We start from the raw sequence: 17,405 nt of genomic DNA on the forward strand, positions 1-17,405 counted from the left end.
GTTTTTATTTCTACTGTGTCTAAAAATTCAACTCCTGGGAATTTTGAGTGATGAGAAATGACAGGACAGAATATTTTGGTGTTAAATTACATGTAAAAAAAAAAGTTACATATTTTTTATGCTTTCCATCAAATTCAGAGGCTAGAGAAAGGTATTTGAGCATTGCTTGCTTGTCACTTCTAATCCCAGAATTGATTGATCTGATGAATAATCACTTTGGTTATCTTTTTTTAAAAAGAGATAACATTAGACTTCTCTAATGTTATTAGTTTTATAAGAAGGCATTTGCAATAAATTCAATCAAAATATGATTGAGTCTTATTGTTGGCACACAGATGTTGACACAGCTGGCCAAATTATGGCAAGGCTCTTGGAAAGAACTGAGTTCTGGTCCTGTTGCCACCACTTGTCCATATAGTTTTGTGCATGTTTTAATCTTTTAGTGACTCATTTTCATCATCTAGAAAGTGGGCATAACACATGTTCTTCCTCCCTTTTACAACTATTTTAAGAACAGAATGAAAAACTGTAAATAAAAGTCCTTATAAACTGAACAGCGCAATTTAAATCTAAACATTATTAGTCTTATTGCTGTGGTTAATATTTTGATTTTGACGGATGCTGATTTCAGGGTAATATGTACAGAATGTGCACAATATGGCAATGGGAAATAGAGATGTTTATCCTAATCTTTCAGGACCCCCCAAATCCAGATTGCCTCTGTTATTTAAATTTCAATTTATTGAGATCTAAATCCTCCTGCTTATATTGGAAGAGCCTTGAGACAGCTTACAGGATAAAACAGTGCAAAATAAACAGAAGAGCAGCTATTTAAACATGCTGAAGGCTCTGAAACCTTCGATTGCCACTGAACCAAGCCTGATTTAGCCCTAGGCATTTTGAGGCTGAGGCAAAAAATAAAATTCACAAATTTGGTTAGTTCTCCTTTAGTGAAATTAGAAAAATACAAGGTCATAACATTCAAAATCACCTGCAAACACAAAAAACTACTGAAAGACCACAGGAAAATTTGCCTTGTAATTTCCTTAAGTCTTTGTTTTACTGTTAATCATCGTAACATTTGCCACTTTGTACACATACAAATGCTTCATATTGAGCCCATCTTGATGAAGCTGGAGATTTCTGCACACACCACCGAACACAATAATCTTTTCAAAAATTGCCAGCCTTTCAGAATAGGGGTCTTGCTACTTAAAGGGGAATTTGAATTATTCATCTCTGTGGTAACACTCCAAGCCTCAGGGCTCTGGACTATCAAGAAAAAAAGTTATGCCCTTTTACCCCTTCAGTCTTCCCTCCCTCAAGATGAATTAATTAGTTGAAATAAAACCAAATGAAACCGACTGCCTGGCCTCTGCCATCTCAGAGAGGGATCTGCCTGGGACAGTAGTCGCCTGATTGACTTTCAGAGTTAATCTGGGCTGACATGGCTGGGCAGGTGTAATGCCTCACCCTCATCCACTCCGTGCTCACACCTTCCCTGCTAAAGATGACATGGCCTTTCTGGATGAAGGATATGGAGACAGTAGTCCTCCCACACCTGGAGTTCCACCCAGTGGCGATTTTTGTGTACTGCCTATCACCTTAGGTGTTTTCTTAAGCGGACAGGGTCTTAGGTATCAACCACTCTGAATATCTTCATTCTGCCCAGGAACCTGATTCCCGCCTCTGAGTCTGTCAGTAATGCCACATGAGGTCTTATGTGGCACACTGGAGTGAGTGTCTAAGAATGGAATCCGGGGTGGGGGCTACTTCCTGTGAATGGAGGCTGGGGTGGGGGCTACTTCCTGTGGATCACACCAATAATTCAGAAGTTAAATTAACAACATACCATTCTGTAAAAGTGAACTGACTCTTTGAGGACCACTGTGTGTACATAGGCATTGCCACTGTGTGTCTTCTTTTTACCCCAATGTCTATGACAGAAATAAAAGCAATAAAAAAAAAACAGCAGGCAGCTATTATGTCACAGTTGTCACTTTTCTAGATGACCCTTTCAGATCATGTCCATATACAGGACTCAATGCCAAAGTGGTTTTTGATTATCTGTGTTCTTCTGTTCAAAGACACAGAAACAATTAAAACTTAATTTTATTAACAGATTGGGCCTGTGCCCAGCCTGGGACCTATACAATGGTACGTGTTTATATCAGATGCACATACTGTTTACTCTGCAGAGTAGTTTCTCTCTGCCGTAGCTAATGTTTTTATGTCTCATTGTGGTGAAGTCAGGAGCCTCTGCTTTTGCCATTGAGGTTAATGATTTACCACGTTCTAACCAGGTGGAGGTGGCTACTTTATGACAAATTGTAAATAATTTCCCTCTGTGTTAGTATCATTAGACATAAGGAGAAATTATAATTAGATATATAAATAGATATCTAATGAGAGGAAAGAAAGCGACTCAGTCATTTTCAGAACTAATCATTTTGTGAATACATTTTAAATGGCATCTAAAATTGAAACCACAAGAAACTAGAGAACCTGGGTAATTACTGAAATGATGCATCATATATTGGCCCAGGTAAGCATTGCCCAGGAACAGCGAAAATAGTAGACATTTTGGTAGCACTTTCTCTGGTTCCGGTTATTCCCTGCTCACCCTCTCCTGGTCCCCTGGCCTACCTGCCAAGTGACAGTTTTGGGTCATGCTTGTGCTCTGACTCTAGGAACCAGACTGCCTAGGTTTGAATCTCAGCTCTGCTTTTCCCCAGTCTGAGCAGCTACCCAACCTCTCTGTGCCTCTGTTTCCCCATCGGTGAAATGAGGATAATTGTAGTTAACTTCATAGAGTTCTCACATGCATTTCGGTAAAGCACTTAGAAAAGTGCTCAGCACATAACAAGCACTCAGGAGGGGCTGGCTCTTATCATTCCTGGCCACACTCCTTATGCCTGCATAATGCTGTTCTGGATAGTCAGATGCTATTTCCGGTTATCTATGGGTCCAGTCCTGCTTTTTGTGACCATTTGTGATTTATTATGTAGACTCTGCCAATAAAAACAGCAAACACATGAGCACCCGTCTTGGGACCAGGCGCTTTATAAGTATTGTAAGGGATCCAGAGACACAGAAGGCCTAATCCTTCCGCCAAGCAGTTTATGGTATAGTTGTAGAGAGGAGGCCAGCATAGGAAAAGTTAAATAGCAAAGCAAGAACTGAATACCAGAGTAAGACCACACTCTATAATGTAACTCAAGGAGATATATCCACGAGGCAGCAAGAGCCTACTAATGGAGATATCTTGGTTATATTTTAGGGACAATATAAACCCAGTTTGACTAGAGTGAGGGGTCCTTTTCTGTGTGTAGTGTAAGCTAAGGCTAGACAGGTACACCATTTCAAAAATTTTAAGGGCTCCATTATGCTAAGGTTTTTATTTTAAAAGTATTTCACTTGTTCTTTTGAAATAATAAGGAAACAGTGTGCTTAGCCCCGCTTAAGCCCTGAATGTTTCATTTCAGAAGAATGTAGAATTCATTTCTGAGCTCTTGGAACAGAATTTAGTCCTGGCCCTGGGTGAACAGTAGGAGGGGTGTAAGGTAAGCTGGGGTAGACCTGCCAGGGAGCTGGGGCCAGACCATGGAACATACAGGCGGCAGAAGAAAAGGCCAGAAATAAAATGAGAAGCTATCGATGTGAAGGTTAAAGTTCGGTCTTCAAAGTGAATAAAAATGCAGAAATGTTTATAGAAAAATGACCATTAGTTGAGATTTTCTTTTAAAAAATTATCCTTTTTATCATTCAACTTCAGTTCCTAGCTTCATCATTAGATACATTGGCTGCTCGGATGATGATGATAAAATATTTATTTCAAGATTTAAAAAAAAGCAAAAAAACACAATTTTTAAAATCTGTTTTCTTATAGACTTTTTGGCTCTACACTTTCTTTTTTTAAATATATTTTTATTGATTTAGAGAGGAAGGGAAGCGGAGAGAGAGGCATAGAAACATCAATGATAAGAGGAAATCATCAATCAGCTGCTTCCTGCACACCCCACACTAGGGATCAAGCCCCCAATCTGGGCATGTGCCCTGGCCAGGAATTGAACCATCACCTCCTAGTGCATAGGTTGATGCTCAGGCACTGAGCCACACCAGCCAGGCTCTACAATTTCCACTGTCACATTTCAGATGCTAATGTACAATTGAGTATTGGAATAACTGAATTGATTTCTGATTACATTTAAGACCCTTTGCTCTTGACAGGTCTTAAACTAGCATTTGTTTATCATCATCATACATTTAAGATGTCACGCTAAACCTCCTCTTTTATCCAGTAAAGGGAGAATTTGGAATACTTTCTTAGCATTAACAAATATATGACATGAAATTAACAATAGAAAGATACCTAGCCGAAACCTGTTTGGCTCAGTGGATAGAGCGTTGGTCTGAGGACTCAAAGGTCCCAGGTTCGATTCCGGTCAAGGGCATGTACATTGGTTGCACCGGTAGGGGGTGTGCAGGAGGCAGCTGGTTGATGTTTCTCTCTCGTCGATGTTTCTAGCTCTCTGTCCCTCTCCCTTCCTCTCTGTAAAAAAAAAAAAAAAAAAAAATCAATAAAATATATATATTAAAAAAAAAGAAAGATACCTAGATTGTATAACTATACATTATTTATTCTTGAAAGATCTAAAGCAATTTCTGGAGCTTTTTATGTATTAGGTTAAAAACCAATGTCCATAACTTTTCCTTTTAGGCCGCAGTTGTTTTTAAAAGGATTCTAATATTTTTATTTCAGTTGTGAAATGTCACCAGTCTTCGGCCAATTTTGTCCACTTTCCAGCATTGATGCATTCATTGATGCAAACATTTTAGTGTACTGTTTTATAACAGCTTGGCTGCACTATTAGAGCTAGCCATTTCAAATGAAAATTGGACTTGGCTATTATTGCATACTGTGACATCAGAGTTTCAGTTCTGCTACATATAGGTGATAAAAAAAAAAATTGCTTAGCTTAACCTTCCAGTTCTGTGATGCACAAGTGGTAGAATGTATTAAAACCCAATTTATGTAAAGATGATTTGGATTTTTTTAATTTATGTCTTAATCATGTATCAGTAATTGAGTCCTTTCCTCAACTTACAAAAAGCGCTGGATTTGTGCCCTTGTTATAGTATAGGCAAGGCTCTAACTTAGTATCTGGCTCAGACTAGGGCCCCTCATGCCTGCTTATGAATCACTGTTGTTGAATGTGTTCACTTGGACTGGATCTGAGTATAGAAGATCACAATATGGCAAAGTAGACATCTACACTTAGCAAAATGACACATGAGGTCAGCTTTAATCAGAGAACATTTGCACATACAATTCTACAGAGAGGTTAGTCATTATTGAATGAGAAATAGTTCAAGAGATCTGTGTTTCTGTGATTTATTGCTGTCAGATGTATGAGTGTAGGGCTCATACATGAGTGGAGGAAATAACCACAATCTCCCTGTCTCTTCCCCATGATTGGAGGAATTGAACACACCCTCATAGCCCTGCCGTGTGATTGGAGAGATTGAACACGCCCTCCTGGCCCTGCCCCAGTAATAGAGGAAATGAACGCTCCCTTGCTGGCCCGGCCCTGTGATTGGAGGGAATTACCACAATAAAAGTGTTTTGCTAATGAAGTTGCCTGTTCTCTTCTAAAGAAAAAATTTCTTTATTTACTTTTTGGGGGACTGTTATCCCTGCCCCCTCCCCATTTTAATTTTTTTCTTTCTTTTGTCTCTCTTTTCCTAATTTTAATCTATGCATGTCCTTTCTTTACCCCTCAGTGAAGTAAAATTGACAAGTATAGTCTTTTTTCCTTTATCCAGATAATTAGCTTCCTGCCCTGTTTGTCCAAAGATATTTATTCTTTCTCACCCCCACACTTCTGAACATTCTCAACAGAAAGTTCCCAAGACAAATAAAATGTTAACATAGTGCATGCCTTTCCATACAGGATTCTCCGTTCTTCTCGGCCTCAGAAAGCCATGAGAGAGAAACACACAACAGCTTCAACATTCCCCAAATTCTAGATTTTTACTTGTATTGGAAAATACAATAATTTGGGCAGGCATGCAAGCATTCACGATAAATCATAAAGTTATGAATAAATCTCGGTTGTCAAAAGCAAATGTGTAGCCGCTCCAAAGCGTCTGCCATTAGAATTCAGCGAGGCAGCTGTCAGCTGTTTTCTTGTAATTAAACAGCCAATGAGCAGCTAATTAAGACATATGTGTATACAGAGTGGAAGTGGGTATGTTAATGAACTGTAGGAATCAATTCATTAAGTGAAAATTGTCAAAAGACCAAACATCAGATCAGCATTTCAGCCTGTGCCTCACTGAGAAGGAGCCCCAGGCAGGAGGGAAGCCCTCCAGGGCACCTTCCCATCCACACTCCCAATTCTGTGTCCAGCCAACCCACACTCCGCAGCAGACTATTAACCACCCCAATAGGAAATGCCATGTATGTTTCAAAGCTTTTTATTAAGTAGATCTTGCAAATAAAAGTGTTTTGTAGCTATATGTTCATATATAGATATATGTATATACATATATACATATATACACATATATATATGTGTGTGTGTGTATATATCGATATATATATACACACATATATACAATCAATAACCTGTTGAACTTAATACATCTTCCTCACTTTGTGTCTGAGCCATTATATGGAACTTTAATTACAAAACTGAAAAGCGATTTTTGTTGGTTTGTTTGTTTTGTTTTATTGTTTATCTGTTTTTGTTAGGTCTGCCCTACATGTTTGTCTCAAGGCTTCTTTTGGTGGTGTATTAAGAAGTGTATAGCCTTTGGAATAAAATGCCCAGGGTTCAAGAATTCAAATCCTGGCTCCTCCCCTTAGCAGCTGTGTGATTTTGGACACATGTCTTAACCTCTCTGCACTTTAATTTTCTTATTTGTAAAACAGGCATAAAAATACTTACTTTGCAGAGTTGTTGTGAATTGCAAATTAACAGTGTTTGCCAAGAATCCCAGAATCCCACGTGCTGCCTGATACATAATAGGTGCTCAGCATCTGATTGTCACTACTGTTTTTATCCCTACCATCAGTTTTTTTCCTCTAGACGTGTATTCAGGAAGTACCTGTTGATTTCTCTAAGTCCCAGGTTAGCTGTTGAAAACAAACAAACAACAAGGCAGACAGTGAGGGTGGCAGGTTAGGAATACAGTGAATTAAGGGATAAGAGGGAGATCCTGCAGCGCTCTAAGGATACATATGGGAGGGGCTCTCCCAAAAGCCTTGGGAGAAGCAAGGTCAGAGAAAGTGAATCCAGAGGAGAAGAGAGCTTTCCAGGAAGTGTGTGCTCCTGTGTGCGTGTGTGCATGTATGGATGCATGCATGCATGTGTGGGGGGGGGGGTTGGGGGGAAGGGTGTCCTTTGAGGAACTGAACACAGCAGTTTCGGCTGGGCCAAGGTGTGGTTTTTGAGAAGAGGATTGATTATAGGAGATAGTTGCCTGGACAGGTGTTCATAGCCTGGTCATCAGTAGGGAGCCATGGAGGGCTCATAAGCAAGGAAGCGACTTGATCAGACTCACATGTTTTAGAGATCTTAAGTGACTGTGCAAAAATGAATGAACAGAGACCAGTTGGGAGGCTATATAATAACCAATTAAGCCGAAGCCGGTTTGGCTCAATGGATGGAGCGTCGGCTTGGGGACTGAGGGATTCTGATCAAGGGCATGTACCTTAGTTGCGGGCATGTCCCCAGTGGGGGGTGTGCAGGAGGCAGCTGATCTATGACTCTCTCTCATCGATGTTTCTGACTCTCTATCTCTCTCCCTTCCTCTCTGTACAAAATCAATAAAATAAAATAAAAAATAATTTTAAAAAATTAACCAATTAAGGGGGGAATAGGTAAGGAAACTTGAGAAAATTACTGTAATGACAGGTAGAAGTAGATAAATTTGAGAAATAGGAAGGTGGCAAGAAGTAGCCTAATTTGGTGACTGTGTGGACGTGAGTGTGGAGGAAGCAGGGATGAAACGATGGCCATCTTTCTGCCATGAGTAACTGGTGGAGGTGGTGCCCTGCACTGAACAATCAAGAAAACACGGGAAGAGACAAGGCTGGGAAAGGGGGAGTGGATCGGGATATATTCTGTCCTGGAAGGTAGATAAAACTATTCACCTTGAGTTTTTGGAAATGGAGGAGGCTGGATCTATGTAAGCTAGCTAGCCCACCACTTTGGGTAAATTCCTATCCAGAGTAAGGAGGACCATTCAGATAGCCTGATGAGAAGCTGGGGACCAGCAAGGGCCGAGTTCAATCCAGTCATGTGCTGGTCAGCTTTTAACAGCCAGCTCTCTGTATGACTGTACACAACTGTAGTATATTTCAAGGATATAATTTCACATAATTTTCAAAGAGTAAAATCTACACTACTCTTTATTTATGAACTTCATACAAATGACTCCCACTGAATGGTCTCACGGATTTTTGCTGAACTCGTAACATCCATACCAGTAGTTGCAGTTGGGGAAAGACTAGAGTGCCAACACGAATGTTGGTTGATTTATTTCATTTACATTAATAAGAGGAAAGTGAAACAAGGATGACATTTTGGAACTTCATTCATTCACCCATGATGACGTGAGCAAGTTCTTCGCTGAATCAGATAATAGTTTTTAAGTACTGGAAACTTGCTTCCTCAATTTTTTGTGCACTATTTAAAATGTGACAGCTGCAGACATGACAGACTTTTACATTTAACCCACATTGTTATCATATTCTTTGTCACATTTCAAAACTAGCTCGTAAGCAAAACATCAAACCAGGTTTGTAGCAATTGCTCTGGTATAAATATTACCACCATGAGGTCAATTTCAAGCCTCCCAACATGTAATCTCACTGACTACAGAGCAGGAAAGCACAGTAACATGTAGTATCCCCACCATTCAAATAGCATTGATGTAAATAACCTCCAGAACATGGATAAAAGCAAAATAAAATTTAAAAAGTTGATTTATAGTAATGATTATGTTTAACAACCGGCTTATAAAAAATTTTAACATTTTGCTCTTGCAACCTGATATGAGCCCTTTCCCTCACACCTTAGCCTTTGTCCCGGTCCTGGAGAGCTCCATTGTAGTGGGATTGGTGAACAATGTCATAATGGATGGCCATATTGTTTTTTCTGTGTTTATTTATTTTTTTTTAAAGTGATAGAATTCTCCAGAGAATGAAATAAAAGGCTGAAATCGGAAATAACATTCAAAGAGAAGCACTTAGAAAGCTAGGTGAAATAAATGAAGAAGCACTGAAGAGTTCTCCTTGACACAGTGGAAATGGAGACAGAAAGTTGATGTGCAGGGAGGCTGTGCGTGAGCAAATCAAGACTGCGTGACATTAGTTTTATAAGTCCAACACATGGAGAGAAACTGAAGTGAGTGGGCCCAGCACGAAGATTTAGGACACATGTGTCAAACACAAGGCCCGCGGGCCAAATCCGTCCCGCCAGGCCTTGCAATGTGGCCCGCACCGCGCTGTCATCACTGCACTCCGCTGCGTTTCCATCACAATGACAGTTTATGACTGTTCAGTAAACCATTTGGCCCGTGATTTAGGCTGGATTTTAGATTTTGGCCCCTTCTCTGATTGAGTTCGACACCCCTAATTTAGGACACCGGAGTCTGAATCCCAGCACTGACTCTTACCTGCTGTGGCACAGCCTTGAACAAAGTCACTTACCATTCCGAGCCTCATTTTTGTTACCTAGAGTAGATCTGTGTTCTGCAAAAGTAATACAGCAGATCTTCCAGGAAGCTTTGTTAAAATGTTTACCATTCAAAATTGACATTTCTGGGTCATAATGCAGTCCCATATTTAATTGTTTGAGGAAACTCCATACTGCTTTCCACAGTGGCTCACCAATCTGCGTTTCCGCCAACAATGCGCCAGGGTTCTCTTTTCTCCTCATCCTCACCTGCGTTTGTTTGTTGACTTACTGATGACAGCCATTCTGACAGGCATGAGATGACATCTCAGTGTGGTCTTACTTTTCATTTTCCTGATGATTAGTGCTGTTGAGCATTTTTGCATGTCTTGGCCATCTATATGCCTTCTTTGGAGAAGTGTTTATTCAAGCCCTTTTTCCATTTTTAATTGGATTGCTTGGGGGCTTTTTGGTGTTAAGTTCTTTATAAATTTTGGATATTAACCCCTTATCAGATGTATCATTAGCAAATATGTTCTTCCATTTAGTAGGCTATCTTTTCATCTTAGTTATGGTTACCTTTGCTGTACAAAACCTTTTTAGTTTGTTGTAGTTCCATTTTTTTTTTATATTTATACTAAAGGCCTGGTCCACGAAATTCATGCATGGGGGTTGAGGGATTGTCCCTCAATTCAGCCTGCACCCTCTCCAATCTAGGACCCCTCAGGGGATGTCCAACTGCAGGGATCAGGCCTAAATGACAGTCAGACATCCCTCTCACAATCTTGGACTGCTGGCTCCTAACTGCTCACCTGCCTGCCTGCCAGCCTGATTACCCCCTAACCACCTCCTGATTGTTATTAACTGCTCCCCTGCTGGCCTGATAGTCCCCAGCTGCCCTCCCATGCCAGCCCAATTGTCCCCAATTGCCCTTCCCTGCTGGCCTAGTCGCCCCCAACTGCCTTCCGCTGCCCATCTGGTCACCCCTGATTGTCCTCCCCTGATGGCCTGGTTATCCCCAACTTCCCTCCTCTGCTGGTCCAATCATCCCCAACTGTCCTCCCCTGCCGGCTATCTGTGGTGGCCATCTTGTGATGACGTTGTGGCAGCCATCTTATGACAACATCATGCAGTACCACCTAGACTTTTATTATATAGGATTTATTGATTTGAGAGAGAGAAACATCAATTTGTTGTTCCATTTATTTATGCATTCGTTGATTGGTTCTTTTATGTGCCTGACCAGAGGATTGAACCTGCAGCCTTGGCATATTTGGACAACTCTCTAACCAACTGAGCTACCAGCCCAGGCCATTTGTTTATTTTTTCAATATGATTTCACTTATATATTAAATCTAATATACAAAATAAAATAGAAACAGGCTTATAAATACAAAAAGGCATACTGACAGCTGTCAGTGGAGAGTGAGGAGGGTGGCTGGGTTAATACATGAAGGGATTAAGCAAAAAAAAAAAAAAAAAAAAAAAGGAAACTTCATAGACAGACAACAGTATGGTGATTATCATAGGGATAGGGGATTGGAGAGGTAGGAGAGGGTAAAGAGGGGGTAAATAGTAATGGAAGGAGACTTGACTTGGGGTGGTGAACACAGAGTACATTATATAAATGATGTACCTCTGAAACCTATATAATTTTATTAACCAATGTCACCCAAGTACATTCAATTTTAAATGTTTTTAATTGACATTCTGCTCTTTTTACCTACAAAAATGACAATTTCATATTGTTTAAAGTAATATGTATGCCTGGACTACATCTCCAAAAGTTCTGGTTCATAGAACTAAAGCTAAAGTAGAGCTAAAGAATATTTGTTTAGAAGTTCCATGGGTGATTCCATGTCTTTTTTTTTACATTTATTTATTTTTATTGATTAAGGTATTACATATGACTCCACGTCTTTTTGAGAACTATTAAACTGGCCATCTCTCAACTCCCTTCCTAAAGGCCTGTTTGTTTTCTAATTTACTATTTGCAATAATTGCATGTTAGTTTTCTGCCACTAGATGGGAGTAATGTGCCACTATCACACCAAGGAGCTGTGTTACCTTGAAATTCATCATGGTGGCTCTCAGTTCAAGCCCAGTATGTTTATAATGGAACAACTCCATGTATTTTAACATCTGTAAAGAGAACGAATTTTTAAGAAAAATGCTAATGAAATGATTCATTAGCTCATCTTTTAGAAATAAAACTCCAAAATCATGTGCTTAATATATTTTCCAACTAACTCATAGCTTCAGAACTTGCTCTGTTCTTTCTACATACTTCCTCCATTCCACCCAAAACTCCATGTACTGGCTTGTATTGTCCCTGTTCTCTTTGTGGCCTCAAACTCCCAACCCTTAGAACTAATGTCTCAGCACAGTCATTTCTCAGTGAAACCCTCTCCAAAATTGCCCCCCTATCAGTCAAGATCCTGCTTCTACATTTATGAGCATACAGCTACATTTAGGTGAAAGATACCTACCATCTTTCCACCCTTCTCTTCCTTCTCACTCTTCTAATCTTTCTCCCTCTTACATGTTCATAAGCTTTACATATTTTATTAGTTTAACTTCTTAAATCCTTAAAACTCTGAGAAACCCCAAGGAATGCCGAAAAGTTGAGGGTGGGGGAAAGAGAAGGAAGACCAAGTCCTCATTCTGTCTGACCTGCAAAGTTTGGTGTTTATTTGTGTCACAGAGGTTAACCCTTTTCCTCTCTCTCTTTAGGGCTCACTCTTTATAATCCCACTTGACCCCTCCTATCTAGTATCTTATAGCTCTCCTTGTGGTCATGACTGTTGACTTAGTCCAAAAGAACAATCTCTTCTCTAATTCTTAGTTCTTCTAGTCTAGGCTTTTACTCAACTGGCTTAATGAAGAATAAATGGTGCTGTGAAGAGAAGGGTTTCTGTTTTCTCACTTGCTGTCTTTAACCCTTCTTCCTCCTCCTCCTCCTTTCTTCTTCTTCATACCCTCTCAGAGTTGCCTTATAACAAAGCAAACTGGTGGTTATATAAGGCTTCTATGCTAACATTCTGGAACTGTATTAGTGGTGGTCGATGTTAACTTGAGTTTAATACATGAAAATGAAAAAGTAACATCCATTTTGTTAACGACTCAGTCATTATTCAAGAGCTGTATCTAGTTCTAGGTTTTAGGGTTTTGAAGAAAGTAGAGAAATTGGAGATGATCCAGAGAAGAAATACTAAAGGTAGAAAAGACCCTAGAAAGAAAGGTGGCAGATGCTATGATTTGGTGTACAGACTAAATATTGATTGTTAATTTGGCAGCCCCCCCCCCCTTACTACTTCCTTTCGAAGAAAACAAAGAGATTACTCAGACATCCTCCATATTTAGTGATCATAGAATAAAATGGATCATAGAATAAAATGGAACATTGTCAAGCAAGCAAAATTCAGCCTCAGCTAAAGAAAAAGCAAATAATGCCTTTCCTAGATCTTTGCAGTGATAGATTCAGACACAGAGGGTCTGCATGATGGTACAATCTAAAAAAAATAAAAATAAGAAATACCTTTTAGCTTTCACAGAGATTGCATCTCAGACTAAACTGAATACCTAGACAGCTGGCCTCTTGGTATCTCTTTCTAAGGATGACTGCTTCTGTTACCATTTATATTTTCTTGAATTCTCACCATTAAGCCCCAAAGAAAGATTTCCTTCTTCTCACTTCCTCTTCACAGAGGAAATAAAAAACAACCCACAGCTTTAGATATTTCAAGAAAAGAGAAATTGCTTCACAGAAGAGGCCAGACATGATATAAGGAAGGTTTAAACTACAACAGAGAGACAAGCCTTGACCACGTTGAGGTTAGTGAGCAGTTTGGCAGAGAGCAGAGAGGAGATGAGTTGTCAGCACAGTGCTCCCTCTCTCTCATCCCAAGTTGGCTTCCAAAAGGAAGGAATTGAGTTCATATCACCATATCCATTGACTTAAGCCACATAGTCTCCCAGCTATCGCAAAAGGAAGCAAGTGTACTAGACTATTTTAACCGAGTGCCTCATATACCTTCCACCTGCTCATTATAGAAAAATCAGAAAGCACATATAAGCAAGGGGAAAAATGAAAATCACCTGTGGCCTCAACCAACCGGTGCCAAATCTTTTCATTTGGGGGCATAATTTTCCAAAGTTTCTTCTATGTTAAATATATGGATTCTTCTTTTCAAAAATTGGATTATATTGTCTTTAATCTTTAGTTATTCTTTTAAATTCAGCAGTATATTTTAATACCTTTTTGTGTCAATAATTTTATGTCTGAAATCCTATTTTTAATGGTTGCTGAATATGTGAATATCCAATATGATCTTTCCAATTCATGAATGTTGGACATTTAGCATCCTTCTAAATTTTTTATATTACAGATAATGCTGTGATGGACATCCTTGCAGATAAATATTTGTACTGCTCTCAACATCCTTTTAGAATATACCTAACTGGTTTGGCTCAGTGGATAGAGCATTGGCCTGTGGCCTGAAGGGTTCCAGGTTCAATTCTGGTCAAGGGCATATACCTTGGTTGTGGGCATATCCCCAGTAGGGAGTGTGCAAGAGGCATCTGATCGATGTTTCTAACTCTCTATATCTCTCCCTTCTTCTGTAAAGAAAATCAATAAAATGTATATATTTTTTAAAAAGAATATATACTCCCTTTAAAAAGCCATTATTGGTTCAAGAGAGAGGTCATTTTTAAGGATTTTGATACAATTGCCCAGTTGCTGTCCAGAAAAATCTTTAGGTGAGAGAGTATAGCTTTCCAACCTGCCCATCACTCTGCCAGTTCTTCAGGATTTATCTCCCCCCTCCAGTGCCACTAAGCCCACTAGTGTCCCCTTGGTTGGCATCCTCTATTTTAACACTTAAAAATATGAGGATGATAATACTCTTGAACACTTCATGGCTCTGCTTCATAGAATTAACTCTGGTCCCTTTTCTTTCTTCAGAGCACTGTAAATCCACTGAAAGATAACAATAAAAAGATAACCCCCAAACCACCCATATCATTGGATATTAAGAAATAGGCTTCTGCTGAAACCGGTTTGGCTCAGTGGATAGAGCATCGGCCTGTGGACTGAAGGGTCCCAGGTTCTATTCTGGTCAAGGGCATGTACCTTAGTTGCGGGCACATCCCCAGTAGGGGGGTGTGCTGGTGGCAATTGATCCATGTTTCTCTCTCATCGATGTTTCTAACTCTCTATCCTTCTCCCTTCCTCTCTGTAAAAAATCAATAAAGTATATTTTTAAAAAACAGAAATGGGCTTCTAAATAACATATGAATTAAAGAAGAATTCTATTGAAAATTAAGGCATCTTTGCAATTGAATGATAATGAAAATACTACATGGCAAAACTTGTAGGTTGCTATTAAAACATAGCTAAAAGGAAACCTTGCAGCTTTTAAGAATAAATACTGAAAATTAATGAGCTCTTAAGGATCAAACTCAAGAAGTTAGCAAAAATGAGTGAATGGCCGAAGCCGGTTTGGCTCAGTGGTAGAGCGTCGGTCTGCGGACTGAAGGGTCCCAGGTTCGATTCCGGTCAGGGGCATGTACATTGGTTGCGGGCACATCCCCGGTAGGGGGTGTGCAAGAGGCAACTGGTCGATGTTTCTCTCTCATCGACGTTTCTAGCTCTCTATCTCTCTCCCTTCCTCTCTGTAAAAAAATCAATAAAATATATTTTTAAAAAAATGAGTGAATGAATGAATGAAATCTTTGAAGTCAGCAGTTCTCTACTTGTTTTTGTACACCCTCTCAGCTCCAATACAATGCTTAACAAATAAGTGGAACTTGATGAACATCAGATTGGATTTGTTAAATCATAAAGGTCATGATACTAAACACGTGGTATTTTCAAGTTGTCAGGGTTGAATATTCCCAATCTGATTGATCTGCCAAAATAATCCGTCCTAGCATCCTTAATTCTTGGGCCAGTAGATTCTGACTTGAGGAATGCAAGACACCTAAAGGTTGGTGAATTTCAGAGGGTTAGTAGAGATTACCAACTTCCCTGAGTTACAATAAGGATGTATTTTCCCTATCTCTGGACATCCAGAGAAGTGCTTTGTGTTTATTCTATTAGAATATATATAGGAGATAAAGATTAAATAAAAGTGTCTTTGTACTGTTACATCAACAAATCGCTTTGACCATCAGAAGCCAAGAACAGGGCCTGGCAGCCATCAGCTGGAGTTCAAGAAAGTTTTGCCCGTGTAAGAGACAGAGGATTGGACTCTGGGGATTAATTTTACTCAAGGAAAAAGAAGTGACTTTAATTTCATTAATGGCCTCCTGGATGGTTCCGCTACAAGTTTAATTCTCATTAAATATTAATGCCACCCAGTTCTTAATATACTGCCTTTAGTATCATACAACTCAAACTGACACTAACCTGTTTTATATTTTATAACTGAATCACAGGGCTTTTTCAGGAGAAGTCAGCAAAGCAATGCCACCTACTCCTGTCCTCGCCAGAAGAACTGTTTGATTGATCGAACCAGTAGAAACCGCTGCCAACACTGTCGATTACAGAAATGCCTTGCTGTAGGGATGTCTCGAGATGGTGAGCACTCAGCTTGCATTGTAGGGTGGTGACATGGGGCTAGGAAAGTGCCTTCCAAAACCAGGACCCAGATCTGCCAAAATATGCCCTCCACCCCTGGCGGTTGTGTGGGTTTCACAGCAGTTACTTCCTCCTCCATAATCTACCCCATTCAGCTGGCTAGCTGATGGCATGGTGCTTGGAAAGTGTGGTCAGAACACCTTCGGGTTTTGGGGTTGTTTTTTTATGATTAAGATATTACAGGTGGATGAATTGATCGAAGGTTAATGTCATCTGAGGGCCTTAATAAATATACCTCCTACAGGCATTTCCCCCATTGTTACATGCTGTGAATTGTTACACTCGTGAATTTATTGGCCTTTGGTTTGAATTGGCTTTTATGCTAACTGCATATTTTGAATCACATACCAAAGTCAAATATTTGTACATGCAGAATGTGTGAAAATAGTGCAAAATGTGGCTCGATGACAAATGTTCTTTTCATTAAAAGAGGCTATTTTAAGAAATAGAGACCATCTACCACTCAGTTGCAGAACATTTTAAGATCTTCCTGGAAAACTATCTTAAGTGCACTGAATAATCAACACCAGATTTCAAGGCAGTTATTCTTATATAAGGAAACTGGGCAGAAAGTACAGCGGGTACATTTTTCAGGAGTATACTGGCTGGCTCTCTTAAGAGATCCCTTTGAAGGAAATAAACTTCAGGATGCTGGGCAGGCCTTCTGAAAGCCAGTCTTCCCAAAATCAGATGTGCTTGGGGCCTGGGGGCCTGCCCAGGCACAAGGGGTGATGACCTCCCATAGGGAGGCACAGGGTGGTCTCTTAGAATATATAGAAACAAGAACTACATTTTTGCCATCAGAATATGCAAGTCACAGAAGTCACACTGTATTCTCAGAAACTCCTGAGTGCTAGGCAGCTCCGCAGAGTTCATCCTCAAAGTTGGGCTCATCTCTTAGGAACTTGTAAGTTAAAAACACAGGCTGTGTGTGCGTTTTCTCAGTAGCAGATCTTTTTATTTCACCTACAGGATGGTGTGATTACTGTTGTTAATATCCAGGCAGATGTTAAAACACCGTTCAGAGTCACACAGAACAAGTGTCACCTATGGGTATCGATCCCCTTGGGTGTTCT

At 39.8% G+C, this 17,405-nt stretch overlaps 1 protein-coding gene across 5 annotated transcripts in view; it reads left to right on the forward strand.

Moving 5' to 3' along the window:
• The window catches only part of RORA (RAR related orphan receptor A), a 707,884-nt gene that overhangs the window by 666,479 nt on the left and 24,000 nt on the right, over window positions 1-17,405 (forward strand). For all 5 annotated transcript variants that reach the window (XM_036440114.2, XM_045581995.1, XM_045581987.1 and 2 more), the window contains one exon: window positions 16,128-16,269. In XM_036440114.2, the coding sequence (XP_036296007.1) occupies window positions 16,128-16,269 (142 nt within the window). The remainder of the gene's footprint in view (window positions 1-16,127; window positions 16,270-17,405) is intronic.

Source organism: Pipistrellus kuhlii, unplaced genomic scaffold (genome assembly GCF_014108245.1).
Source record: "Pipistrellus kuhlii isolate mPipKuh1 unplaced genomic scaffold, mPipKuh1.p scaffold_m20_p_1, whole genome shotgun sequence".
Lineage (NCBI taxonomy): Eukaryota > Metazoa > Chordata > Mammalia > Chiroptera > Vespertilionidae > Pipistrellus > Pipistrellus kuhlii.